We start from the raw sequence: 12,613 nt of genomic DNA, 5'->3' as shown, positions 1-12,613 counted from the left end.
TAGCGACGCCAGACGCCCCCATCTTGAACAATCAGTGCACAGTGTGAAGGCACATAGTTTCTACTCTGGAATAAATTTAGACGCAGAGCTGTTTTGCATCATTTCTCTGAGTTATCTCCTCTGCCAAGTTTACCCCTTTATAGTCAGGGACCAACCAATTACCGTGAAAATCAGATGAATAAACATTGAAGAGAATGTGTTCATCATCTATTTTGGTGTCCTCACAGCAAGGAAGCAACATTACATGTTTAATTAAGTCTTTTTTTTTTTCCATTTTCTTTTCTAGCTAAAGCTGTCCTCCATAAGATCAATTAAACTAGATAATCAGATCCAGCAAAAAGCCCCCCAAAAGAACAGTTAGTAGTAGGTGTGACACAAATTTTCTCAATGGTGCTACAAATTTCTCCTCCAAAATTAAAATTGTGTAGAGAGCATAGTGTGGAATTGGGCGGTTGGACACCTGATTTAAGCACGTCACAACTTCATTCACTCTCCATCTTCTACATTATCTTGATACCAATTTGTGAATGTATACCGGGGTGCCAGAAAAATGTATACAAGTGGACACTCTGGTCAGCATTGCTCAAGCCGTAGTTCGCCATAATCAGAAGTGTCTGGACGCTGATGGGAACCACTTTGAGCACCTCTTGTAATTGCAAAAGTCAAACATGACTTGTATTCAGCTTTTGTTATTGGTATACATTGAGTGTTACAATTTTAATAGTTTTTTCTTTCTTAAAATTTGTATACATTTTTTGGTACCCTCTGTATATTAGTAGTGGTACAAATCTGTTTTAATCATCATTTTTTCTATAAGTGCTGAGTGAAAAACTTAGTAATTTTCGGTCTATAAGATGGTAGAATATAGCTAAATTTTACGTTTTCATTTTTTTAAAATACCTAAAATTTTTAACTGAAATATTTATATTCTCATAGAATTGCTTAGGTATTTTCTCTCCTGTTCTGTTTAAATAAAAACAGTTAAATTAACAGACAGCCTATGCAAATGAAAAGAACTCTGGACTGATTCTATCTGGGAAGCCTTATTTGTGAGTCTGTATCTGCCAATAGTACGTGACCGTTAGCACCCCACGTCACCTTCTTGGTCTCTCCATTTCTGAAAAAGCCTGAGGTTGATCTATGCATTCACTTGTCTAATGCTTGTTGAACACCTACTATGTGCCAAACACTATTCTAGGTGTTGGGGGATACTACAATGGACAAGGCTGCTACTTTCATGGAGATTATAATCTGGGGGTGGGGGGAGTAAATAATAAACAAATTAGCAAATAAAACTAGTGCTTGTGTGTGATAAGTTCCTTAGGATAAAAATAAATCAGGATAAAGAAATAGGGGTTATCAATTTGAGATAAAATGGTGAGGGAAGAGTTCTCTGATTTGGAGTAAATCTAGCTCATTGTAAGAGATGAGTATAACCCTATAACCTGGATACCCAAACCAGGTGCGCACACACAAGTGACAGAAGAAAAGTCAATAAAGACAGATTTCACTTATGAACAGCAATTGAAATAAAACTAAAGAAAACATTGGATGCCCAAATCCAATGATGCATTTCATGATTCCTATGTCAAAACCTAGCAGGGTTCATGTCAGGGCACAGCATCAGAAACATCTGCCTGTGTAATTCCCCACATTAATGACTAAAGAAAAAAAAATCACAGTATTATCACAAAAGATACGGAAGAAGCATTTGATAAAGTTCAATACCAACACATGTTAAAAGTAATTAGGCAATTAATATGCAAGAATTCCAAATTCCACAAGAGCAGAAATTGTCCTTTTAACTGGTTCATGAACATATCCCAGGTGACAAAAACAATGCCTGGATCTAGTAGTCATTCGGTGCACATTTGTTGAGTGAACGAATGAATGAATGAATGAACAAATGAATAAATTCCTTAGGCTGATAAGGGCAGTCTACCAAAAGCTTACATCATCCTTTTTTTTTTATTACTGTTATTTTTTTTCAATTACCATTGACATTCTATATTATTTTATATTAGTTTCAGGTACATAGCATAATGATTAGAAATTTATATAATTTACAAAGTTGTCCCCTCGATTAGTATAGTACCCACCTGGCACTACACATAGTCATTACAATTTTATTGACTATATTCCTATGCTGTACTTTATATCCTGTGACTATTTCGTAACTACCAATTTGTACTACTTAATCCCTTCACCTTTTTACCCAGCTCTCCAAACCCCACCTACCTGGCAACCATCAGTTTGTTCTCTGTATCTCTGAGTCTGTTTCTGCTTTGTATATTCATTTACTCTGGTTTTTAGATTCCATATATAAATGAGATCATGTATTTGTCTTTCTCAGTCTGACTTATTTCACTTATCATAATACCCTCTAGTTCCATCCATGTTGTTGCAAATGGTAACATTTCATTATTTTCTTATGGACAACTAATATTCCATTGTATGTATGTACCAATTGCTTCCATATCTTGGCTATTATAAATAATGCTGCAATAAACATAGGAATCCATATATCTTTTCAAATTAGTGTTTTGGATTTCTTCAGCTAAATTCCCAGAAATAGAATTGCTGAGACATAAAGTAGATCTATTTTTAATTTTTGGAGGAACCTCCATATGGTTTGCCATAGTGGCCACACCATTTTGGAATTCCACCAACAGTGCACAAGAGTTCCCTTTTCTCCACATCCTACCAACACTTATTTCTGGGCTCTTTGTTCTGTTCCATAGATCTATGGGTCCCTTTTTATGCTACTACCATGCTGTTTTGATTACTATAGCCTTGTAGTGTAGTTTGATATCAGGTAGTGTGATACCTCCAACTTTGTTTTTTTTCTTTCCCCAGATTGCTTGTTGCTTGTTGATTTATCGATGATGGCCATTCTGGCAGGTATAAGGTGATATCTCATTGTGGTTTTAATTTGCATTTCTCTGATAATTAGTGACAGTGAGCAACTTTTCATATGACTATTGTCCAGCCGTATGTCTTCTTTGAAGAAATGTCTATTGAGGTCCTCTGCCCATTTTTTAATTGGATTGTTGCTTTTTGTGGTGTTAAGTTGTATGAGTTCTTTATAAATTTTGGGTATTAACCCCTTATCTGATGATTATTGGCAACTGTCTTCTCCCATTCAGTAGGTTGATTATCTTTTCATTTTGTTGATGGTTTCATTTGCTGTGCAAAACTTTTTAGTTTGATGTAGTCCCATTTATTTTTTCTTTGTTTCTCTTGCTGAGGAGATATATCCAAAAAAAATAATATTACTAAGAGCAATGTCAGTGAGTTTACTGCCTATGTTTTTTTCTAGGAGTTTGATGATTTCGGGTAGTGTATTTAAGTCTTTAATCCATTTTGAGCTTATTCTTGTATATGGTATCAGAAGGGGGTCTAGGTTCTTTTTTTTTTTTTTTTTTTTTTTTTGCATGTATTTGTCCAGTTTTCCTAACACCATTTATTGAATACACTGTCTTTGCCCTATTGCCTCCTTTGTCATAGATCAATTGACCATATAGACATGGGTTTATTTCTGGGCTCTCTGCTCTCTTCCATTGATCTATGTGTGTGTTTTTATGCCAGTGCTGTGCTGTTTTGATTACTTAGCCTTGTAGTATAATTTGATATCATGATACCTCCAACTTTGTTCTTCCTTTTCAAGATTGCTGTTGCCGTTCAGGGTCTTATACTTTTTGGATTATTTGTTCTAGTTCTGTGGAAAATGCCATTGGTATTATGATAAGGATTACATTGAATCTATAGATTGTTTTGGGTATGTACATTTTAATGATGTTAACTCTTCCTATCCATGAGCACGATTTATGCTTCCATTCATTTGTATCTTCTTTAATTTCTTTCTTCAGTGTCTTATAATTTCCCAAGAACAGACCTTTTATCTCTTCTGTTAAATTTATTCCTAGGCATTTTTATTATTTATTTTTTAATGCAATTGTAAATGGATTGTTTCATTGATTTCTCTTTCTGAAAGTTCTTTATTGGTGTATAAAAATGCAACAAATTTCTGTATATCAATTTTGTATCCTGCTACTTTACTGAGTTCATTTATGAGTTCTAGTAGTTTTTTGGTGGAATCTTTAGAGTTCACTATATATAGTACCATGTCATCTGCAAATAATGACAGTTCTGCTTCTTGTTTTCCAATATGGATGCCTTTTATAAAATTTTTTTTTTCTTGTCTGATTGCTGTGGCTAAAACTTTCAATACTATGTTGAAAAAAAGTAGTGGGAGTGGACATCCTTGTCTTGTTCCTGATCTTAAGGAGAATGCTTTTAGCTTTTTACCATTGAGTATAATGTGAGCTGTGTGCTTCTCATATATGATCTTTGTCATGTTGAAGTATGTTCCTTTTAGTCCCACTTTGCTGAGGGTTTGTATAGTAAACGGATGATGGATTTTGTCAAATGCCTTTGCTGCATCTATTGGTATGATTGTATGGTTTTTATCCTTCATTTTGTTTATGTGGTGTTTCACATTAATTGATTTTCAGATGTTGAACCAATCTTGCATCCCATAAATAAATTCCACTTGATTGTGGTGTATGATCTTTGTAATGTATTGCTGAATTCAGTTTGCTAATAATTTGTTGAAGTTTTTTGCATGTATGTTCACCAGGGATGTCAGCCTATAATTTTCTTTTTTTGGAATGTCTTTGTCTGGTTTTGGAATCAGGGTAATGATGACCTCATAAAATGAGATTGGGAGCCTTCTGTCTTCTTCAACTTTTTGGAACAGTTTGAGAAGGAGAGATGTTAATTCTTCAAATGTTTGGCAAAATTCACCTGTTAAACCATCCAGTCCAGGACTTTCATTTGTTGGGAGTTTTTTTTATTATTATTACTGATTCAATTTTGTTAGCAGTAATCAGTCTGTCTCTTATTGACTCAGTCTTGGAAGACTGTACGCTTTTAGGAATTTATTCATTTCTTCCAGATTGTCCAATTCATTGGCATACAATTGTTAGTAGTTTTTTGCTATGATCTTTTGTATTTCTGTTGTGTCAGTTGTCAGTTCTCCTCTTTCACTTCTGATTTTATTTATTTGGTTCCTCTTTTTTCTTGATGAGTTGGTTAAGGGTATATCAATTATTTTTTTTATCTTTTCAAAGAACCAACTCTTGATTTCATTTAAGTTTTTTTTCTTTTTTACTTTATTTTGTTTATTTCCACCCTGATTTTTATTACTTCCTTCTTTTTATTCACTTTGAGCTTTGTTTGCTATTCTTTTTCTAGTTCCTTTAGGTGTAAGGTTAGATTGCTTATTTTAGATTTTTCTTATTTCTTGAGGTTGTCTTGTGAATTTCCCTTTTGGAACCGCTTTCACTGTGTTGTATAGATTTTGGGTCATTGTGTTTTCATTTTCATTTATCTAAGGTATCTTTTGATTTCTTCCTTCATCTTGTTGTTTAGTAGCTGTTATTTAGCCTGTATGTGTTTATGTGTTTTTCAGTTTTTTTCTTATCATTAATTTCTAGTTTCATATCATCGTGGTTGGAGAATATGCTTGATATGATTTCAATGGTCCTAAATTTATTGAGACTTCTTTTATAGCCTAACATGTGGTCTCTCTTGGAAAGCATTCCACGTGCACTTGAAAAGAATGTATATTCTCCTGCTTTGGGGTGAAATGCTCTATGAATAGCCATTAAATCCAGCTGGTCTAATGTGCCATTTAGGGCGACTCTTTCTTTGTTGATTTTCTGACTGGAAGATCTGCTTATTGGTGTCAGTAGGGTGTTAAAGTCCCATACTGTGACTATATTACTGTCGATCTCTCCCTTTATGTTCATCAATATTTGCTTTACATGTTTAGGTGTTCCTATGTTGGTGCATAAATGTTTATATTACATTACCTTAATAGAACAAAGCCTCAAACCTTTCCTTTTAGGCTAGTAACAAGAAATGGGAGCCTTCTCCTGACCAATGCTCAAAGGGTAAGAACACTATGGACAGTAATGGAAGGCAGGGAACAAAACTGTCAGTATTTGCATTGGCATGACCGTTCTAGTAAAAATACTGCAATCAGCAAAATTTCTGGGCACAAGATCAGACCACATTCCTATCCCTGCCGCAATAACTGTTGAGAAAAGGTAACCAAAAATAACACATCACTTACAATAGGAACTAAAACTAGATACTTTGGGGAATAACCTAACAAAAGAACCAGAAGAGCTTCCTGGAGAGAATTTTAAAATACTAACAAAGGACATATTGAAAACTAAATAAGTGAAGCTGTGTGCCATGTTTATGAATATGATTTAATATTGAAAAATGTCAGCTCTTCCCAAATTAATCTATAAATTCAATGCAAGTCCTACCAAAACCCCAGCATGTTCTTTTTCTTTCCTTTTCTTTTTTGGTGACTTGGTAAACTGAATCTAAAACAAAAACAAAGAAGAATGAAGGTTTGAGAATAACTAAGACAACTTATAAAAAGAAGAATCGAGAGAAATAACTCACACTATCAGAGATTAAGACAGTTTCAAAGCTATAATGACTAACACAGTATGGTACCCATATAAGGAATAAACAGTCAGATCAATAAAATAGGACTGTCCAGAAACAGACCCTTGACACAGTCATAGGAGGCGCATCAGTACCACAGTGAAAAAATGAATTATTTGGCAAATGGTGACAAAAAATTGGATCGCTACATGGAGATGTAAAAAATATTTGGTCCCTATCTTAAATCATATTCAAATGTAACTTAGGTCGGAATTGAAATGCAAATGTGAAAGATAAAACTATAAAGCTAATAGGAGAAAATATAGAAGACTACATTATATATGTGATTTGTAGGTGAGGAAATATTTTAAAACTCAAAACATAAAATGTAATGGGGAAAATTGATGGATTCGGCTACATTCCAAAGAAATGCTTCTATTTGATAAACAACTCCTGAGATAAAATTATCCGATAGGTGAAAAAGTGAGAGAGTACATATGGAAATTCTATGGCTTAAAAAATCAACAAGAAAGCCCAATAAGAAGATTAAAAGAGAAAAACGGGGAAAAGATAGGAACATAAAATATGCAAGAAGAACCTGTGGATGAAGTGCAATCAAAGAGCTGAACGGCAAACAATGAGACAGCACCCCTCATTCCCACCAGATGAGCAAAACTAGAGGGATAATATCAAGGAAGAGGAAGATGTGGGGGGCCCTCAAACTCTGTTGCTGTGCACGTAGGTAGTCCTGCTATTCTGGAAGCAAATGCAACTCCTAGTGAAATTAAATGCAGGTTATCCTTTGACCAAAACTCTCCAGTCCTGGAATATGCCCCAGAGAAAGTGCCCTGGGTGCAGGAGTAAACACACACAAGGGTTTGTAGGGCCTTCAGTGCATCATTTCTTCACGAGACTGCTCAGGAAGTGATGTGTGTTTATACAGGGATCCCCAGGCAGCCCCCTAAGTAACTCTTCAGTATACAGAAGTCGCCACTAACAGACCTCAAATACATACCAAGGGGGAAAAGAAAGAAATATTAGGTTGGTGCAAAAGTAATCGCAGTTTTTGCAATTATTTTTAACCTTTTAAATCACAATTACTTTTGCAACAACCTAATAAAATGGGATCTGTGGAACAATATCATGTTTGCAAATATCTCAAATGGACAAACACAAAACATATTTTTGAAAATCCACACAACAAAAGGAGGTATTTTGGAAGAATACACATCATATTCACAGAAGTGGTTGCCCAGGTGGAGAGGGGGAGAGGAGGTGCAGAGACAGTGTCTAGAGAGCTGAAGTGCGTGGGCCACTAACTCTGTTTAGACATCCATCTCAGGTAACACTTCCCCCTCCCCAAACACACAACGTTAAATTGTGTTCACCACGTGCAGCTGAAGACTAAGCCTTCATCCCTACTTATCAATCAAAAAACGCAATGTTCTTAATCACTATTTAGATACGTCCACCTGCTTCTTTCATTTCACTGGAGAAAAGATTTTATACAACAATCCTGGAATTTACTCAATGGTTAGGTTAACATAACTGCAATTATTAAACTTGGCAATTCTTGGACTGTGCCAGGGGAGAGTCAAATCTAGTTGTTGACTGGAAGACGTGATATTCAGTCAAATGCACAGAATTTTTCAGACACAATTATGTTGTCAAACTCGTTTGTCATGAGGCATTACTTCTCTAGGAGGGAAAACAAGACTGATGAATAGGGGTTTACTTACTGTTTCATTCCATTCTATAACCTGCAAAAAAACCCCTGTGATTCAACTTTTAGAGATATTTGAGAGAAAAAGCAAATGCCCAGAAGCCCTGCACTTCTTTGTTCAATATTTGTATTTGGGAGGAAAGCTTTCTCAGTTTTTGTATTTATTTTAAATGACACGAGAATTAAGGCTTTTAGCCTGGGCTCTGGTGATTTTCCAAGTTTTATAACTTGCAGAGGGCCCTGACCGTGGATTCCTATAGCCCAGCTCTGGCCTGAAGGCATCAGTCCCCTGTGCATGGGCTCAGGGTTCTGGAGGAGTGACAGCCAGGACTTCAGCAGGCACATGTGGGTAGAGGAGGAAAAGCAGTCACTCTATGCTCACCGTGCCCTCTGGGTCCACGAGCAGCAGGTGTTTGGCCTGGCCGTCGTGCATGCCTGTGAGAACGAAGGAGCCTGGGTTGGTGGTACTCTTCCTGACCAGAAAGTCTCCGTCTCTCTTCAGCAGCCCCTCTGCCTCCTTCCTGCTCATCTCGCCTTGGTACCAAGGCTCCGCTTTCAGCTCTTCCAGCATCTTGGCATCCGGGGCTCTGGGTGAGATGGGGCTGATGCATTCCACGGAGGCTGCCTTGCTCAGCACCAGTCCCACGGACTGGTTCTTGAGAGCATCTTCAAAAGGTTCTGCCAACAGCATTTACGAGCAACAGGTCAGCCCAGGGAGAACAAATGATAAACAGTACAACGTGAGGGATGGGAATGCAAAGACAACTCAATCAGAATGGAGAACTAGAGATAAACGACAGACTGGTAATGTAACAAGGCTCATCCTAGCAAATATTTGGAAGCAAAGCCCAAATCTTGGCATGACTCCTTCTGATGAGTCTGCCTTCCCAAGGCAGCTGGGCGTTGTGCTTTATGCCAAGGATTCAAGCACACCCTTTGTCTAACTGGTTAGAGTGACTTCAGTTTGGCATGCTATAGGAGGCATGCATATTACACACCATCTACTTTCTCTAGAACATTGACTAGCCTCTTTAACAAATATGTTCTCTTCTGAATAAAAATCTTCCAGTACCAAAGGAAGTACACAGAAGACAAGTTGCTAGGTTTTGATTTTGTGCAAAATCTAAACCCGACCCATCAAATGTTTATTTCAAAATCTTTGTACTGGCTGACTTTTTAAAAGAGAATAACACTGACATTTATTGGGTGCCTGTTGTGTGACTTGCCCCAGGCTAGGAGCATACATCCCCTTGACCTTCACTTGTTTCCCTGTGGGAAAAGGCTCTTATGTGAGTGTCTAAGACTGAGCTTGACTACAGGCCCTTCAGAACATGCTTCTCGCCACAGGGCCTCAGTGAATGGTAAGACTGCTGCTCCAACCACAAATAGCAGCAGCAAAGAAGTCACCAGGCACATCCAATTAAACCTCAGTGTCCAGTTTTCAAATAAGGCAATTGTACAAAAGCACTCTGAAAATGGGTGTATTGCCACACAAGTGTATGTTGTTGGAATGATTATTTTGGACCTCACTGCCAATCCACTACAATGCAAACCCCACAAGAACAAGTACAGTTTCCTCCAGGGCACAACTAAATCCCCAAAGCCAAACATTGTTCCTGGGACATCGTTCCTACCCTATAAATAGCCAACGCGTGCTGTAAAATAAAACTGAGCAGAAGATGTGCAGAAGTGAGGTGAATAAATGAAACCAACATAAGGTCATTTTGAAGCTTGTTGAATCATTTATACATTTGGAGAGAAAAAAAACATTAAAACTGTTGATTAAAATTTGATTTTTGTATGCTATCTTTTGCCCGATGACCTGGAGTACTTGAAAATTTGTATTATACTGTTTCTACACCATTATCACCATCATCATCATCACCACCACCATCACCCTCACCATCAGCATGGTCATTATTTATCTCTGGTAGTTCAAAACAAACAACATAGCGTGCTGCCTTTATTTTTTCATACTTTTCAGTAGATACTAGCCTCCCAGGAGCCTTTCTTCCCTTTGTATCCTCTTCTCTGGTTTAGGGAGTAGGAGTAGAAATTGATGGATGAGAAAATGCTGGCTCTGATTCCCATTTTTCCCATCTTAAACTTCAGCCACTCTAACTCTCTTCAAGCCCTGGATCCAGGAATCATGGGAAAACTGACTAAATTAAACAGTAAAACTGTCTGACCACAAATACAACTGCTAAGCTGCAGTTGCAAGACATCGTTACAACTGCAGCAGAGGCTCGGAGAGCCATGCTTTCACTCTGCATCCTGGGAAAGTCACTTCATACCTCCTAGGCTGTTTCCACATTATTTAAAGTGAAGGGATTGGATTAGATGTTTTTAAAGGTGCCTCCAAACACCCAGATTCCACAGTTCTGGCTCTGGTGATTTTTATAAGTCAGAATGGGAGTTCATTGTCTGGAAAACCAAAGTGGCTGAGGAGAAATAGACTTTTGTTGTCATGGTGTGCTGAATCATAAAAGCACTCAATCCTGTCCTCACTCACATACAACACAATGAATAGCAAATGTTGAACCAGCAAGGTTGCCTTTTGTCAGTGGTAACGTAACTTAACCTCTAGGATTCTCTGTTTTCTCCTCTGTAATAATAATAATAATGATAATGATAATGATAATAATAATAATAATATGGCCATGTGTCCCTTAATGATGGGGATGTTCTTAGAAATGAGTAATTAGACGATTTTGTCATCGTGCGAACACCATAGAGTGCACTTATACAAATGTAGATGGTTTTTTCTTATGACTGGCAACACATAGGTCTGTTTATACCAGTATAACCACAGACATATGAGTAATGCATTATACTACCAGTATAACATTAAGACGGCAATGATGTCGTGGCGACAGGAATTTTCAGCTCCATTATAATTTTATGGGACCACCATTGTGTAGTGTACGTGGTCTGTAGTTAATCGAAATGTCGTTATGTGGCACATGATTGTAATAATAATATTTACCTATAGGATCATTACAAAATAAATAAATAAAATAATAAGTGCATAGCACATTGTAGAAACTTGTTAAATGCCAGTCTCCTCCTCTCTTTAGCCTGTAAAATTCTCAAGGGATTTGAAAAAGAAATTTTGGACTATACAGCTCTTTATGAGCTTGGGAAGCTCTTTCAAAATTCCTTAACAACAGTTTTCACTTCATTGAATCAGTTCATGAATGATTTAATTTTCATAATATTTACCACAAATAGAAGGTCCGTGGTACACATCCCACTATTTTGCTAAGTAGTTTCCTGTCTCTTGTCTTATCTTCTCTTCTTTTATTAGGGCACTTGTCACTCCCTGGTAATACATAGTGGTTATTTAAGCTCCTTGAGAATTGAGACTTTGCCTATTTCCTCTTCCTGTATGTCCCCAGTGAGCAGAATGGTGTTTGACACATGCGGGGTGCTCAGTGGAGAGGAGTAGGGGAGAGAGATAGAATAAGAGAAAAACGAGAGGAAGGGCACGCATGTGCATGCTTATGAGGGGTGTGCTGCAGTTTCTTGGTTTGTCTCAATACATGTGCAGATCTTCAAGAGGAAAGTCAATGCTGAAAAGAGAGGGAAATTGCTCTGTCTCTGGATTACAGAGAGGCCTATAATTCCAAAGTAGACACTGGCCAAATTCAAAGCCTCGAAAAGCCCAGTTATAACCCAGAAAAGTGCAGCTAGTCATCACCATTAGTTAAAACCCAGCCAGCGGAAAATTCAGTGATTACAGGTTTCCAATAAAGGGCAGTATAGAAAGCAACCTCAGAAGAGAAGAAAGCCAGAGGCGAATGAAAACCCACTCATGTCGAAGAGGTCCTTCCTCGGGCTGCTCTCTGCACTGCTGCCCACAGGGGTCCCAGCCTGTGACGGGAAGTGTTGGGTGTTCACGTAGGTGGGGGCTTCGCCCGTAGGGGCCACGTGAGCTTTTCCTTCCGGCATGCTATAGATGTCCTCGGACCCTGCAAGAAGAAAACGAGCCTTCTTTCCTCTCCTCATGGTAATGCTGTTCATGCATTTGTAACTAAGCTACCCAGCATTTCACAGAGAAGGTCCTTCCGGCTGTCCATAAGAAAACGCTTGCAGATCCCCATTGGTTAAATGTCCTCTTATGACCCTGTCGCAACACTGTTGTGTTCTGGCTAAAATGTGTTCATGTCAAAACGGGAGCTGCCAGTCCACGACGGTGAACACTCACGACAGTTAACGCCTTACCAAGACTCTGGCCCCGCCCCAGCCGCGTGAGTGGAGCAGGACACGCCTTGGTCTGCTCATCCCCTTACAAAGGTCATAAGATCAAACAACCAAGCAGGAGAGTGACAGGACTTATTATAATTGCCTGCTTTTCTTTTAAATGTAAGTAAATGCTTTGTAAATTAACTCTATTCTAGCAATGCAATGCTTGTGCTATGA

General features: G+C 37.8%; 1 protein-coding gene across 2 annotated transcripts in view; it reads right to left on the bottom strand.

The window, feature by feature from the left end:
• Positions 1–12,613, bottom strand: part of SHC3 (SHC adaptor protein 3) — a 249,842-nt gene that overhangs the window by 42,941 nt on the left and 194,288 nt on the right. For both annotated transcript variants that reach the window (XM_019713789.2, XM_074330218.1), the window contains exons 11-12: positions 12,004–12,162; positions 8,574–8,869 (exon numbers count right to left, since the gene is read on the bottom strand). In XM_019713789.2, the coding sequence (XP_019569348.2) occupies positions 8,574–8,869; positions 12,004–12,162 (455 nt within the window). The remainder of the gene's footprint in view (positions 1–8,573; positions 8,870–12,003; positions 12,163–12,613) is intronic.

This window comes from Rhinolophus sinicus, linkage group LG04 (genome assembly GCF_036562045.2).
Source record: "Rhinolophus sinicus isolate RSC01 linkage group LG04, ASM3656204v1, whole genome shotgun sequence".
In the NCBI taxonomy this organism is placed as follows: Eukaryota; Metazoa; Chordata; class Mammalia; order Chiroptera; family Rhinolophidae; genus Rhinolophus; species Rhinolophus sinicus.
Note: the sequence above shows the minus strand (reverse complement) of the source record. Positions and strands in the feature narration are given on the sequence as shown.